The 15808-nt window shown below is 47.1% G+C and overlaps 8 protein-coding genes across 8 annotated transcripts; 3 read left to right on the forward strand and 5 right to left on the reverse strand.

The window, feature by feature from the left end:
* Positions 1-643: 643 nt before the first annotated feature.
* On the reverse strand, positions 644-1181 carry N7489_003086 (uncharacterized protein; the record flags this gene model as incomplete). Its single annotated transcript, XM_056708841.1, is given in 2 exon segments — positions 644-880; positions 894-1181. The coding sequence occupies 2 exon segments, from the start codon at positions 1179-1181 to the stop codon at positions 644-646; spliced, it is 525 nt and encodes a 174-aa protein (XP_056573143.1).
* Positions 1182-3052: 1871 nt separating this feature from the next.
* N7489_003087 (uncharacterized protein) lies at positions 3053-4267 on the forward strand (the record flags this gene model as incomplete). Its single annotated transcript, XM_056708842.1, has 1 exon — positions 3053-4267. One exon carries the CDS (start codon positions 3053-3055, stop codon positions 4265-4267), a length of 1215 nt encoding a protein of 404 aa, XP_056573144.1.
* A 97-nt stretch (positions 4268-4364) lies between these two features.
* Positions 4365-5168, reverse strand: N7489_003088 (MBL fold metallo-hydrolase; the record flags this gene model as incomplete). Its single annotated transcript, XM_056708843.1, has 1 exon — positions 4365-5168. One exon carries the CDS (start codon positions 5166-5168, stop codon positions 4365-4367), a length of 804 nt encoding a protein of 267 aa, XP_056573145.1.
* A 995-nt stretch (positions 5169-6163) lies between these two features.
* Positions 6164-7919, reverse strand: N7489_003089 (uncharacterized protein; the record flags this gene model as incomplete). Its single annotated transcript, XM_056708844.1, has 2 exons — positions 6164-7865; positions 7915-7919. 2 exons carry the CDS (start codon positions 7917-7919, stop codon positions 6164-6166), a joined length of 1707 nt encoding a protein of 568 aa, XP_056573146.1.
* Positions 7920-8645: 726 nt separating this feature from the next.
* N7489_003090 (uncharacterized protein) lies at positions 8646-9744 on the forward strand (the record flags this gene model as incomplete). Its single annotated transcript, XM_056708845.1, has 2 exons — positions 8646-8898; positions 8969-9744. Coding segments are annotated over 2 exons (1029 nt in total), but the record flags the coding sequence as incomplete, so codon positions are not given.
* Positions 9745-10462: 718 nt separating this feature from the next.
* On the reverse strand, positions 10463-11317 carry N7489_003091 (MBL fold metallo-hydrolase; the record flags this gene model as incomplete). The annotated part of the gene is made up of 1 exon (XM_056708846.1): positions 10463-11317. One exon carries the CDS (start codon positions 11315-11317, stop codon positions 10463-10465), a length of 855 nt encoding a protein of 284 aa, XP_056573148.1.
* A 777-nt stretch (positions 11318-12094) lies between these two features.
* Positions 12095-13689, reverse strand: N7489_003092 (MFS transporter; the record flags this gene model as incomplete). Its single annotated transcript, XM_056708847.1, has 2 exons — positions 12095-12740; positions 12791-13689. The coding sequence occupies 2 exons, from the start codon at positions 13687-13689 to the stop codon at positions 12095-12097; spliced, it is 1545 nt and encodes a 514-aa protein (XP_056573149.1).
* Positions 13690-14071: 382 nt separating this feature from the next.
* Positions 14072-15416, forward strand: N7489_003093 (uncharacterized protein; the record flags this gene model as incomplete). The annotated part of the gene is given in 4 exon segments (XM_056708848.1): positions 14072-14210; positions 14284-14412; positions 14427-14758; positions 14838-15416. The coding sequence occupies 4 exon segments, from the start codon at positions 14072-14074 to the stop codon at positions 15414-15416; spliced, it is 1179 nt and encodes a 392-aa protein (XP_056573150.1).
* Positions 15417-15808: the final 392 nt, after the last annotated feature.

A 15808-nucleotide genomic window follows, 5' to 3' on the forward strand; every position in this document is an offset into this window, starting at 1 on the left:
TCGTTTTGGGGAACATAACTTTTCGTTATTAACTCTGTCAAATTACATACGCTAAGGGGGTTCACATAGACCTGAAGGGGTATAGGTCCGGTTGGCGAGTCTTGTTGATCGGCACGTGATAAGGTCTCTTGGCTCTCCTTTCGAACAAGAGCAGCTTGGTTGTGTTGCTGTGAAGTAGAGGAGATCATCGGAGTGTGTGATATAAATTTCCAATCGGTTCGATAGCCGTCACACTTGTGACCTGAGAGAAAACATTGGCTGCATTCTGGACGCTTCCCATCGCACTAAAATTATAAGAATGTCAGTGGCCCAATCCTAACGTGGCAAATGAGGTGGGCACATACCCCTAGCTTCCGGGTTCTACAATTCTGACAAACGGATTTCTGCTTGACTTTCATTGTATTTGCGGAGATGAAATATCGAAAGTCCCCAAGCCGTGGAAGTCTAGAAGGATACCGCAATTGTTGTGACGTATGAAGTCTTGGCGGAATATGCGACCAAATCGGGGGTTGGCCCCACTTTTCCGTTTCGGACCTTGGTCCTATATAAGGATTTCAGGGCACAGTTGAAGAAATGATAACATTGGGATTTCTCACTACTTTGAATGCAGTACGTTAATTCTTTGAAATATAACATTGACTGTCTAATAATAGAAAAATGCATGGGTGGTGATCTGCTTTTCGCTCTCGTCGTATCTCCTAGGAATCACAAGTGAGACACCATCCACCCCTCGAGGCTCGTAGTCCAGATTCCGGGCAGCATATGTAAGAACCTCTAGTCCGAATTGCTCCTTGAGCCAACAGGCAACCATGTCCATTCCTGCAACAGCACAAGCTCCAGTCCAGATATTTCCGTCAACAACCCATTTCTTTTCCTTAGTCTAGTTAGTTGACGGCAGGATAATTCTCTTTCGCCCATTTATACCCAGCATGGTTGATAGTTGCGTTCTTTCCGTCGAGGAGTCCTGTAGACGCAAGTACAGTTGAGCCAGTGCAAGTTGTGAAAACCGACTTTCCTGCATTGATATGTTGACGGATGAGATCACGGGTGCAGCTTGAAGCCTTCGAGATTCGACCTCCTTTGCTAGGAGGTCGAGCCAGGCGCCATTGCAAGCACAAATAGGATGCGAGTTCTAAGAGATCATAATATTCTTGCTCGTCTTCTGTATATTTCAAAGGCATTTTGTTACACCCTTAAGTACTACGGAGTACTAGTAGTACACTTAGTCGGATATCGAGTACAATATACGTTGAACGGCCAAGTACGGAGTAGCGCAGATCTGGTTCAGTAAAAAGGCTTGGCGGGGAATCTAGCCGTTCTAGGATAAAGTACCGCGCGAACAGCGGTTTCTCTTGCTAACGAAATGTGAAACGCATACTCCGTACGTCTAATCCTCAATCCTTTCAACTACAACCTGCCTAATTTGTAGTATAATCTTACTTCCGAGTTAATAACGACTCAACGTACTTTAAAAATGTTTATTAGGGACAAATTCAGGAATTCTTATCAAGTCTCCTTCTCGTGCGTCGGGGACGGGTTAATAGAGCTCTGCAAGGTACAAATTTCAAGCTTTTCGGTCTTACTGATGAGTTACTTTAATTGGGTTTCGCACCAACCAGAGGTATAGGGACCCACACTCAGCTATAAATAAAGCATTGCGGAGATGATAAACAGTCTAGTAATGTTGACAGGTTAGATAAGGTTGTGAGGATATACATATGTCGGTAGTAGCTCGGCGTAACTAATGGACTGAATGAGTAAGGTGTACTCCGTAAAGCACTCAGGGTTCGGAACTTTACCCGGGATCGGCGCCTTAATGCCTGGATTTGGCCTCGATTTGAGACCGCTTTAGGCATCCATTTACAGTGTATTGTAACACATTCAGCGTTTTCCTCCCATACAAATACCTCCATCTCCAGTTTTTGAAGTGGTTTATAAGCCTCTATGTATGAAAATGTGGCTTTTCCCCCACACACGAAGGCTTATAAACCACGTAAACTGGAGATGCATGCATTTGGGATTAAAAGCTTCATCTTACACCGTCTTCCCTAAGAATTACCTAAGGTACTTTATTAAGGGCTCTGTAATGGTAATTCAGGTATTCTTATTTTTCTGCCAGGGCAAATTGAATCTGAGACATCCAGGCACCAATCCCGGGGAACTAACTAAGATTCGAACCCTGAGCGCTAGTTATACGGAGTACACCTTTGTAAATGAGTTTGAGGAGTTATCGTCAGTATATAGCCTGATGGTTTAATTTTAGGGCTTGAGTATAGTCTTCTAGAACCCGTATAGAAGCTTGATGTTCTTAGAGAACCTGTACGTGCACAGTACATATGGACGACGACATCAGTGGTGCATCCGTTGATTATACTCGGACAAACCGTTGGAGAGGACAAAATCATCTGCGTAGCTGAGTCAATACTAGATATACAGTGAGGACTATAAGAGAGAGAGCTACTAGCACAGGGAGCTTTCCAATGCTCTTTTCTAGGCTCCATTCCCGATAATGCTCATCCTATTAGTAGGTTCCATAAAGGACCTCGGGACCTCGGGAACTTTCATTCCTTGCCTGACTTTGTTCCCGAAATATCTCCATTTCGCGTACTTGTCTCCAGCGGTGGAAATGAATATCAGTCTTGTAGTGGCCTTTGATGGTGCTGTCATCCCAATGCTGCAGCAATAAGTCGCTGCCTATCTTATATTTGTCCGAGCTTTCGCCAGCCTACGGAGTACGTGGGGCACATTTGTTTGAATGAGTGTAGATTAGGATAAAGGCAGTCTGCTTGAAACACCAGAATTGACTGAGTCCAAGACATAGCGAATGGTATCAAGCCATACGTGAGTAGTCGCCATCTTGCGGATTATTTATAGATACAAGATGTTACAGAACTTCTCCGTTTACGTCGTGATGGCCGATGGGCATGCTCATGTAGAGACAGACCCTGTGCTCCGAATATATAAGGACAATCTTGCATGGCTTGAACCAGCAAACAATGCCTAGCAATCCTCAATCCTTCTTTATATGTTAATTCTAAGCATTACCTTCGAGATGAGCAACCCAGTCGACGTGCACTTTGTTGATGGAATTGCTGATTTGGTAGTTTATTACCTCCATCTTTTGAGTGATATTACTCCATCTTTACTGTCTTTGTTGTACCTGCTTTGCACAGGCTCTGTGTTTTTCGATGTTGCTCACCATATGCTCCACCGTTGCAACAAATCGTCTCACCTTCTTTTTCGACGCCTAGCGCGTATCCACCATTACCACCACCTCTACTTCACACGGCATATGAATTTCGACGAAAGGTATCTTCAGCAGAATCGATTTCAAGCCTTGCCGCTCGAGCTAGCACTCCAAATCGTTGGAAGCACTCTAGGGTATCTCTTTGCTAGTTACGCGACGCCTAACGGCCTCGTGTGGTGCACACGAAACCACCTTTTGTCTATAATTGGCTTTGAAACCCTAAGGACTACTTTTGTCATCCTCACATGTGGCCGCGACTCAAACCATCTCATCTACAAAACCGCCCCGAAGGACACCAACTGGATATTTGTGGGCCCTGAATTTCACGCACTACACCATGTCTACCCAGATCGTTATATGAGTTCGTTTATCAAATTCTTCGACTGGGTCTGGGGTACCGCCTACTCCTTCAGACGGAAGCGCTTTACGGTCACCGAGGGAGGAGCATTTGTCCAAGGAATAATCAAAGGCCTCGAGCGTGAAGAAGGGGTAGCCTGCATTCGCAAGTTGACAATTGGGACTGATTGGGATCATCATGACCTTCTTTCAGACACCGACGTTTTGATCCTAGCTCATGGCTACGATGGCAAGGACGCACTTAGCTCAAATTGTGATTCAGCTACCCGACTGGTCAAACTATTCAAGCAGTGTGGAGCAACCAATCCCGCCTGCCAGACGCTTCCAGAAGTATGGTACATTGGCAGCGAGATTGAGTTCCATCCATTCTGGAGAAATGCACAGCCACAACATGACTCTCAGTCTAAACAAAGGACGTTCCTACCATACGCTCGTTCTTGTTTTGATGACCCTGATATAATTTACCGCCACATCGTTCTACCCTCCTTCCTCTCATCAGTGGGAAATGCTGTATTCTCTGCAGACTGGGCGGCCAGGTGTGCAATGTGGTGGATCCGACGAGGTGCTAGATATATTCCCGTCACATATACGGGAATTGCGTGGTTGGACTATTTCAAATTCATGTATTGCATTCCTTATGCGACTGATGCGGATGAAATGTAAGTAAAGCATGTGTATAGTTATATAGACCTGGAAAACAACGCAAACACTGGTAGACTGTCTCACTGTCTGAACTTTCTATTGAATATATAGAGGAGACCTACAAAACAGACACTGCCTCTCCTGGTTTCAGCCAACACACCTTATCCATAACGCTCTCACTCTCAAAATCTTCGGCCAGCTCCTTCCCGAACTGCGTGAAATGGCCCCACGACTCATAATGCATAGGGACCAGAACGTCTGCTTTGATTTCACGGAACAACCGAGCAGCCGATTTGCCATCCATGGTAATCTGCATCAAGGGACCATTAGGGTCCTCAAGGTTCGCAGGGGCATGTGCGTTGCCTAGGTTGAGCACGGCAGCGCAAATATGATACTCGTCCGCCATCTTCTTCAATTCGTCGATGTATACAGTGTCGCCTGAGAACCAGATTGCGTTGGGAAGACCGTCGCGACCAGTTCCGAACCCTTCTCCTGTGATGATGAAGCCGGTGCATTCACCACCAGGCAAATGCTGTGTTGGAGTGCCAATGATCTGGAGTTTCTGTCCGGCGATGATGGTGTCTATTTTTTCCCAGGGCTTTAAGCCATGAACCCCGGGCCGGGGAGACAGGTTCTTGGCTCCATCAACGGTGGTGAAGACGCGGCGGCCATCTAGCAGGCGCCGGCCCAGCTCGTCTAGATTGTCGGGGTGATCTTCGTGGCTCAGAAGTACAGCATCAATGACAGGGAGTTGCTCTAGACGGAGGGCAGGATCGTCTTCCACAGTAAGGGAAACCTCGTCGGTGATTGGCCACGTAGATCCAGCGGGTGAGAAGAAAGGATCAGTGAGCATGTTGAATCCGTTGATTTCGAGAATGGCGGTGGCGGTGCCAATGTGCGTGATGTTCAATGTAGGAGACATTTTGAAGTTGACTTTTCTTGTAAGAGTTTTATCCTTAGTATGCTGCGATCTGTTTCATTACACTTGATGGTTTATATAGGTTTAGAATGGTAGTGAGAGCTAGGGAATTAATCATCCTGACAAATTAATCTGATCCATTTATGTATCTGATGAATAATTTATGATCCGGCACATAGTAACTGAAATTCTGTGGTTCACTTTCCTAATGGGGAAACGTATCCCGCCAAGACATTTTCTACTTCTGCCTTGTTATCTACTGGACTACAACATAGCCTTGACAAAGGGATTTCAACTGCTCTTCTATGTTGTAGATTCTGGAGAATTGACGAAGAGCGACCGCAGCTAACTAATCGTGGCGAATAGTAATTTTCTTAGTAAATTGTCGCATCTGGAATATCATATTATTTCGGTACGCTCCAAACCCCAACCTCTACTTCTTGATGTTTTAAGCAGCTTTCGATTTTTATCCCCGCATGTTACATACCAGTGCAGTGTGTACGGCGAGCCGCCGAGTGTTTACATTTCTAACATAATACGACACGAAGCATGCCTTGCGGGTAAAGTTCAGGGGACTGATATATATAAGCAAAGCGTTTGGCTATTGTTGGGTGATGGCCTAACTCCCAGCATCGATATAGGAACCAGGGTACGAGGAAATACTCATGGAGAAACTGTGCGCAGACGTTGAATGTCCTATCAAATCGGACGAATGCAAGGTAGAATGTAGACACAAAGAGACACAGAGGTAGAGACAAGAGTGGTATTTTGATGGAAGGCTACGCAAGGAGGAGTTGAGAAATATACTGATGCATTCCGAACTAAGCCCCCATTGAGGAGAGAAGAAGAGAAAGAAATAGAGAGGAAGAGAACTAAATATCTGCTCCTGTCACCCGTGGTGGCCTCAGATATCCAACATAGAGCTCTCAATGACAATAACAAAGAAGAGGTGCTGCCACCGCGGTTTCCTGATCTCTCAAGCTAAGTAACAACATTAATCATGAACAACATCCATCCTTTTTTACCGCAGAAGTTCGACAGAAGCATGAAACCTTCACTGGAACGTCGGCGCATGCCAAAGCAATGTCCAGTGCAGGTCGAATGAAAGCAGCTTCTTGGCTCTTTCCAAGGCGGGTGAAGCATTCGTGTAAGCCATGCAACCCCCAAACATTATTGAGCTTTGCCTTACGCCGAGGATAGTCCAGAGAGAAACCAAGATCCTGTTTAAACAGCGTTTCTGCTTCTTCAACACGTCCCTGCTCAAGGAGCAGGCCACCGAGCGCATGGCGGACTGGCTGCATCCAGGGAAGCGGGTCAGTGTACGGGAGTGCATCCTCACGCACAATGGCTTCCCGAAGGAAATGGAACGCCGTCTCGATATTTCCCTTCCGATATTCTAGTTCACCTGCAAGCATAGCAGAGCCAACTGCGAGAACATCTTCCTCCTTGCATGGAATGCTGTTAAGTCGCGAGCTAGGGACGGCCTTGCGCGCTGTTTCGAACTCCTTTTGAGCGGCTTCCGCTTCTGCAATCCTTCCAAGTGCGCTGAACGCAAGCCCGCGGGTGTAATGGATGGTGGCTGTAGTTACACAATATTTATCATGATCGGTGGGAAGCTTGAGCTCAAGGATCTCTTCCCAACGACCAAAGCGCACTAGCACGTGCGCCTTACTTCCCAGGAAGCTCTCGACAAAGTCTGCCATTGGGGGGCTTTTGACGGACAGCAGATCCGCATCAATGATCTGTTCGAGCTTTTCTGCAGCAGACATCGCGTCTATGAATCGGCCGGACATCATAGCGGAATACAATTTTGCACAAACGTAATGCACCCGGTAAGCCGCGTACATAGTCGTACCCGTCTCTCGGGCAAAGTAGATGTCGTCGGCAAGTATCGCTTCATGGTTGGAGTCGATACCACGACGATAATCGCCAACGGCGGCATCAATATGCGTCGGCATGTGTAACATATGCGAAGCGTGCGGAACCATGCCACGTAGTCGATCCGCAGCCGGTAGAGCCAATTCTGGGAATGGCGACATCTCCATCATGTGTATGTGCAAGTGGCAGATTGCCGGATGACTGCGACCAGGGTCTTGCTTCAGTTGCAGCTCAATCACTTCGCGAGCCTCGACTGTGTGATTCCCGGTCGGTTTACCGGTGTTCAGGTCCCATAGCCCGCGCGGAGTGATACACATCAGTGCCTCGGCGAATAGCGCAGCCACGTCCACATCATCGCTGAATTTATTATAGACAGAGCGCATCGCGTCTGCATATGCGCGATCGAAAGGGCCCAGATCCTCGGGGATGTCATCAATTGGTGGGAAACGACTGCCGATTGCCCCGATCAACGCTTGTTCGACTGGAGTGGCCTGGCTCGCTAGCTTGGACGCTCGGGCAAGGACATCGTTGACCTTCTTGATAGAAGCCCGACGATCTTCCGGGTCAAAATATCTCCACGCCTTGTTGTAGTTGGGCCCAGTCGCATATGCAATTCCCCATAGCGCCATGGCACAATTGGCGTCACTTTCGGCAGCTCGTTCAAAGCATCGAACCGCTTCGCCATGGTTGAACGAATGAGCCCACATCAATCCGCGACTGAACCACAATTGAGCTTCCGCCGACGAAGTGGTCACTGATCGACGATACGAACCAAGGTCGTAATAGGCCTCTTCCTCGGCCTTTGTGGGAGTGCTGGATTCTCTAATTGAGTGTTAGAGCACAGTATTGCAAATATCATGAAGAGACTCACCGCATATTGTAAATATCGAAGTTAGCGGATTTAGTTGTAACTCTAGGTCTTGAGGTTAATGCAGTTATTCAGAAGACGGGGTGCATTTATTTATACACCCAGCCACGGAAGGATATGGGTCAATGATTTATCAGCCACATATGATAGGTACATCGACTGCGCAGAGGGGAGAAGCTGGGGTACACGTGACTGCGCCACTTCGATCGGAGGACAGGCGGGATACCGAGCAGGATCCATGGTTTTAATCGCCGATTAGTTGGGCTTTCCGGCGTTGGACAACCTTCGGGGACCCACCTGATAGGTCTCAGTGGCGCTTCCTGACCTCCACACTGTCCCAGAATGGTTAGATTATCCGCCAAGACTTGATTGACGGACGCAAACGCCCATGGATGATGCTTTGCTGCTTTGTTTTTGATTGACTCAATATCAATTTCAAATTACATCGGAACAAAAATCATATTGGTGGTTTACCGAAACGCCGGTAAAAGGAAGACGATTGCTAATTCTTTCTGTCGTTAGCTAGGCTCCCTTTTCTCTTCCAAATTTGGGAGAGATAAGACTGCAGGGGCTCACCGCAACACTGGAATCCAGAATCAACTTTTCACCAGGATAATTCCCGGCCGAGGATGATTATCCATTGATTGATATGTATCTTCCGCAAGAGATAATTGACCTTGTATGATTTGTACCAGTCCAGCTCTGCGCCTCTACTAAACAATCCTTTGGCAGATTACATTTTACGTCGAGATCGACACTGCGCAGTATTCTTCAAGGACATTGACTGCTCGAGCATTTCGGATAACGAACGACAAGAACCGGAAGACCTTGTCCCAACTCCGGCTAGTCAACAAAAGCTTCTGTCACAGTGCCTCAACCCTTCTTTTTCGACACATTATAGCCATAGCCCATTCATCGTACGACACCACCCAGTTACCATCTTTAGGAAGGCTAGTGAACCTGTCCAAAAGCCCATATGCCCCATATGTGCGTCAGGTCGACATTGGATACAGTTCCTTCCCATGTTCGATACGGGAGGTTTGCTTATACACGGAAGATCTTGCCGCCTTGTTGTCTTCATGCTTGCGTCAATTCTACAATCTCAAAGCCCTCGACTTCCGTGGTCCGCCATTGGCGCTCTTGCCCCATGATAAGATCAAAGCATCCATCGACTCGATACTCATGTCGTTGTGCTATGTGCCTCTGCCCAACTTGACAGAACTCGAGATTCAGTTACCAATGACGAACGATTTCGCCCCTTTATTTGCCGAGAATATCAGCACATTGCGGATACCGATTGAGCAGACCCTTAGCCGCCTTCAGTATCTTGGATTGCACGTCTATGCGCAGACAAACCAGCAATCCTGTGCGGCCCACTTGTTGAGGATCGTGGAGCTTTCAACAAACCTGACTTCTCTCTCACTCAGTAGCACCAACTATCTGAGCATTGATCGTCTTGAACTCGGCTCGCAGGTCTGCCTACGGTTTTTGTCTCTGCACAAATTGCGAATTTCATCACGAAGTCTCGTCAATATTATTGAGCAATGTAGCGAGTCGATGCACTATATCGAGCTAAAGCATCTGAAGATCGAGTCTGGTTCATGGACAGAGATTCTATCAGCAATGGATAATTTACCCTATCTATATGACTTTGATATGTCTGTTGGGGAAACTCCCATAGGGAGCGAGAGGCTTCATTCAGCTCCGACACTGTTCTTTACTGCAGAGAATATACAAGACCGCGGGCCGTTTGGGCTGGACCATTTCGCGTTTCAAAATCTCAAACGAAGGGTGAAATTGAAACGGGCCGTGGCTCGGCATTTCAACTGTTGAATCAGGCCCTTGCTACTATGGCATTTCAAGATCAAACGTGTAGAAGGAAGGGAGATATTGTCCTCTGCTCGGTGAAAGATTTATCTATCTATGACTTTGATACATCTGTTGGCGGAGTCTCCACAAAAGGTGATATATTCCATTCGGCTCCAAAACCGTGGTTTTCAACTTGGGACCCCTGTCTAATACATAGTAATTCTTCCTCATTAACGCTTGGCGGCCATTGAACCTTTGCTGCTGGTAAGGGCAGAAGCGCATTTTCCATGGGTTTGCTTTTGTGCACTGTAGCAATTCTTACACAGAAAACTGAAGCCAGGAGACTGGGACTACTCTATCGCCTGTGGAACTAATTCCATTTGGCTTCCAGCTGCAAACTGTACGATTCCAGTGTGCCAAGCGGGAGTCGATGTTCAATGGCAGTGATTGCCTGGTGACTCTCCAGTACTGTACATTAATTAGGAGACCAGGCCGTGACTCACGATCAGAAGTCCTAAGACACCCAAAGTTCCAATTACTCTTTAATTCCTATTGCTACCGAGTGGACTGTTCTTCCATTTTACGTGTGCCTTTCGACAAAATACAAATTGGGTAAGTGAGTGTAAAATCTCGAGTTTTGAATTCACGAAGTTAATCTAAATCAACCAGGGGAAAATGCAAAACAAAACATAACATAAAGTACAGAGGAGGTCGTAGGGTCGGAATGTTCAGAGATTCACAGTTAAAAAACAACCTTGGGAACGCCAGGAGCTGTCCAGCACACTTTGTCCGAAAATCCCTCTTGGGCAAAAACCTCCTCCAACTCCGCGCGGCCCTCCTTGAAATGCTCCCACGATTCAAAATGAATTGGGACCATGACATCGGCGCCGATATCACGGGCAAGCCGAACGGCTTGTTTACCGTCCATTGTAATCTGAATTGGGCCAGTTGGGAAGTCAAAGGTGGCATTGCCCAAGTTGAAAATGGCTGCAGTAATATGCCATTTCTTTCCAATCTCCCGCAGCTCGTCAATGTACACGGTATCCCCGGAGAAATAGATTGCGTTAGGCTTGCCAGATGAGTCAAGGCCGAAAGAGTCGGTCTCCAGGACGAAGCCCGTGACTTCTCCAATTGGGAAATGCTTGCACGGGGTACCAGTGATTCGGTACTCTTTTCCTCCAATGCAAGAAGTCACAGTTTCCCAGGGTCGGAGGCCAACGACACCCGGGCGTGGACGCAAGTTGGTGGCACCGTCGACGGTGGTAAACACCTTTCGACCATCCAGCAGCTTGCGGCCTTCTGGGTCCAAATTGTCAAGGTGATCTTCATGGCTAAGAAGCACAGCGTCGATAGGCGGCAGTTCGTTGAGCTGAAGCGCTGGACCTTGCTTGTTGATAAGGTGTGGTGGTGGCGGAATGCTCTCAAAACCGAACTGTTTCAGGTCCACTTGCTCCCAGACTGGGGTCGAATCATATTCTGTCCCTTCGATAGCCCCGAAGAAGGGATCTGTCAGGAAGTTGACCCCATCAATGTTGAGGATGGCAGTTGCAGTGGTGACGTGTGTGATTGTAAGGGTAGGTTTCGATGTTGCGGCCATGGTTGCGGTAAGAGTGAGAGTCAGGAAGAGAAATCTTTGACACAGTGGATCTGATCAATGGAATGGAATGTCAAGACACTTTGTTCAGGAGAAACTGAGGTTTATATAGATTGCCTTTCTGAAAATGTTTAGAAATTCTGTTTCATTCTACTGATGATGTAAGTTCGGCTCATCCCGCGCTCATCCCGCGTGGGCGTGGACATGAAGTTTCATTTCGCCACAACATGCAGAGAAATTATATAATATCTCCCGGATATTTATCAGCCCAGTGATTACCAACCACGCTGGTTTCCAAAATTATTCTCCGTTACCACTCCATGGCCTCGGGACTCCATGAATTGCCACTTCCAACGCACACAAAAAGCTTGGCGGAGAACCTAGTTGTTTCGGGTTAGCGCAGTGGGGACAATCCAAGATCACTAGGTGGGATGCCGAAAGATTTTCCGCGAAGTGTGTATTTTGCAAGATTGAACTAGAATGTTTGCTGTAAATGTGATTATCTTATCGGCTATATTCCAATTTCTTAAGCTTACTCCGACTGGATGTATCCTATTCTGAATGTGAAAAGAAAAACGTAACCTGCTCCAGACTATATACCAACTGTACCCTGGTCCTTAAGTTAGTCAAAACACCTTATCTATAAGATTACTACGAGTCTACGGGTTTAAGGATAGATGAATTCTGGATGTTGTTATAGAACGACTGACTTATCATAAGTATTAATTTTCGCATTGCACAAAGCTAAAGTATATACATATATTGGCAGCAGGAGTTTTCTCAAACTACCTGCATTTTTTCGACCTCTTTGATAAACGGACTCGCCTTTCGAATTCTGTGACCGTAGAAGTAGAAGACAACAGGTATCGAAATACATGCTGCCTCCACTATTCCCAGAATTGTACTTGCCCAATTCAAGCCCAGAGCCTTATACATTGATGGACCTGCAAGCGGAAGGAATGCTCCCATGACACTTCGAGTGAACATGTTTCCTGCAAGTGCAGATGCAGCGTAAATGCCATAAGACCGAGCAATGTAGTTTGAGGCGTAAATGAAGACGCATGCGTTACCCACTCCAAAGGGAACACCAGATAGGATAGGGACGATCCAGTGAACGTTTGGAGTACACGTCCAGGAGAACCACAACTGGCCAATGGCTAAAAGAGTAGCACCAAAAAAGACGATGCTGACCATAGCCTCTGGTTGTACCATACCGGTTTCTGGGTCCTTGCGGTGAAGATTAATCACTTTACGAAACAGAGGTTCGCATGCAATGGCAATTAAGACACCAACACCTATACCGACGAACGAAAGTCCACCAATGCCTGGCGACCATCCACGTTCTTGCTGGAAAGCAATCGGATATGCGACGAAACATAGGTAAAGGACGCCATAAACAATAGCAACATAGCCGTCCCAAAACATACTGCGAGAATATTAGTCTTTGCTTTGTCGGATGGGCGGGGAATAGCTTACCATATCGGCTCTTTTAGGAGCATCACGAAGGGTCTCTTGAGATTGATTCTCAGGGAAGATGCAAAACTGACACCATCGTCATAGCGTGTCCACCACTTTGGGTTCTGTGTCTCCTTCCGTTTTCTCGCAGCGCGTCTTTTCAAGATCACGGGGGCGTATGTTTCCTTGACAGAAGCTATCAGGACCAGGACCACACCCCCAATGATGAGAACAATCCAGTTTGTCCACCTCCAGCCAAGATATTGGAAAATAAAGCCTCCTATGATAGGCCCATATACAGGGCCGTTGGTTGGCCCGATAGACCAGAAGCCGAATGCTAACGCCCGGTGCTTATCCGAGACGATGTCATTAATAGATGCGGGCGAGTTCGACATCAACGCACTTGCGAAGAATCCTCCGAAGAACCTGCTCACAAGGATGGATTCAATGTTTTGGGCTAAAGCACTCGGCAGCAATAGCAACAAAAATATTGTCATTGAGGCAATATAGACTGGCCGCCGTCCCACGAGCTCGCTAAGTGGAGCAAAAATGATACTGCCTACCCCCATTCCAAGGAGGTAAGTCGTGACACCGAGGAGGGCCACAATCTTCGAAACGTGGAAATCGTCTTGTAGCCCTGGAATCCCAGATGTGTATAGTGTGCTGGAGAGACTGGCAACCGTCGCGCCAAGACTCATTGCAGCGACAGTGAGGCCTTTGTACCAAAGTGGCCATAGGCGAGGATTCTCGGGATCTTCAGAGTCCCAGTAAACTTCGAATTCAGGAGGTGCATGTATGCTGGCCAATTTGGAGATCACTGGCTCGAGATATGAACTGAAGTGGTCTTCGGCGCCTGCGTCCAAGGTGCCGGCCAGGTTTGATTCGTTGCGCAAGGTTTGAGGATGATAGATGTCGACCATTGTGGGCACACCAATATATATTCACTGGACTGCCAAGATATGAGGTAGTGAGATGAGCAGCTCCATTTCAAAACTTCCCCATTTATAGGGATGCGGCAGATATACTCATATGGATAAAGCGGCAAGTGGGATGTTCCGACTTGTCCATAGATGTTATTCAGTCAGGGCTACTTATTCATCAGGTGGGATGCCCCGGTGGAATCGCATTGGTGGCCTTCCTCGCTCGAGCCCCACCCGGAGCTGCCGTCATTGCGATCTCTTCCCGAGGTCTCTAATTTTCCCTTGTGTTAACTTCGACCTCTTCACTCTGCAAATTCCTGAATTCATTAGTGTGGTTTGATGAAAAAATCTGAACTCCAAAGATTAGCAAACGGTTCGCACAATGTCGCCACCTGCCGATATCGCCCCCTTGTGGTTTCAATGTGATTATCCAGACTGCAACGCAAAATATCGGCGTAAAGAGCACCTGAATCGACACCGTAATCATCATAATGGGGAAACCATTCTTGCCTGTCCTTATTGTGAGAGTGTCCTGACTAGGAAGTGTGTGCTGCCTCAGTCACATGGGAAAACTTATACTCATCTAATGATCAGTGATCTATTGCGACGCCATATCCGGACTTATCACCCGCAGAGACATGCGCCGCCGTCTCGAAAATCTAGGGCATGCAGTGCATGTCATGCACGGAAAGTCCGCTGCGAGGGTGTACTACCATGCAATGCGTGTCAACATCGAGGCATCATCTGTGTACCTGCTGGAGGTGAAACCGCAGGTGAACAACAATTTTGCATTGATGATCTCCGCCCTTTGACACCTGTTTCCACGATTAATGATTCCGTTTCCGAAGCTCCCCGGTGGATTGCTCATGACTATATCGATATTTATTTTAATTCTTTCCATCCGGAATGGCCTTTCCTCCATCGAGGTACATTTGACTTCGCCAAGGAGCCTTGTGTACTTGTTCAATCTGTTGTCGCACTTGGCCTGTGGGTGAAAGGGACCCAGGAAGCGCGAGCCGCGTCAATACAGCTGCATGATAGGCTGTGTTCCGCATTTTACGCTCAAATGGTGAGAATAAGAAATATTATCAATATTATCACGTTAACTACAATTAGACTTTGATGCTGATATTACATTTTTGCCCTAGGACCAATGGTGCATTTCCAACTCGAGTCCACGACAACGCACAAATACCCCGTGGCCTATAACAACATTCCAGAGTGTGCTCTTGAATATCATCCTTGCCCTTTTTATTGCAAGAGAAAATGTTAGTATGGATTTGAGCATGCGATGCCGATTGCCAGACGACAAATACAAGCTCTTGACTGCCCTTGTTCAAAGCTGTCGACAGTGCGGTATTTTCTCCTATCCTAACATGCTTCTGCAACACGAAGCCGATGCACCACTTACGCTTGTATATGTGAGCGTTGAAGAGATCAAGAGATTTGGACTAGCACTCTATAAGGTGTGCCGATTATCCACCTCCTTTCACTTAACCGGAGAAAGTGCCAGTGGTGGCAGAAACATTCTGTTGACCCTGGCCGATTTGTCCTTTTGCATGCCAGACAGCGATGAGCTGTGGAATGCTCCATTGGGATCGGAGTCCGAAGTGTTGAGCAAGGCTGATTTGTCAACAGCTGGACGGGATAATGGAGATGTGAAAAACTGGATATCACAAGCGTCTGCTCTTGTACATGACGAAAGAGTCGGCTTCGATTGGATATAGCAGAAAGTATCATAGAAGATACACATTATTATTAGCTCCAGATCAAAAGACAGTCCGTCGAAGGAGCCATGTCCGGTCGCGGTACTGGGCAGTGGAGAACAACAGAGAGGAAGAGAAACGAAGAGGGCGCTATGCTACCTAACTAGTTAGTTGACTGAGGTAACTGGTAAGCGAGTTAACTAGTTAGTTATTTAACTTCGTGAATGTCTCGATCATATCCACATAGGCAGGGTGGCCACTAAATTGAAATTTGAGGGCTACGAACACAGAAGATTTTAGCAAAACAGCGTCGTTCACAGCCATCAAGCCCACATATGACTGCCGATACCAGCACTTTCAAATTCCAGTTGCAGAGGTCTTACGCCGGTTGGAGACGGAGGTCCGCAATTACA

Source organism: Penicillium chrysogenum, assembly GCF_028827035.1.
Source record: "Penicillium chrysogenum strain IBT 35668 chromosome Unknown utg000001l_segment0_segment0, whole genome shotgun sequence".
Taxonomy (NCBI): domain Eukaryota; kingdom Fungi; phylum Ascomycota; class Eurotiomycetes; order Eurotiales; family Aspergillaceae; genus Penicillium; species Penicillium chrysogenum.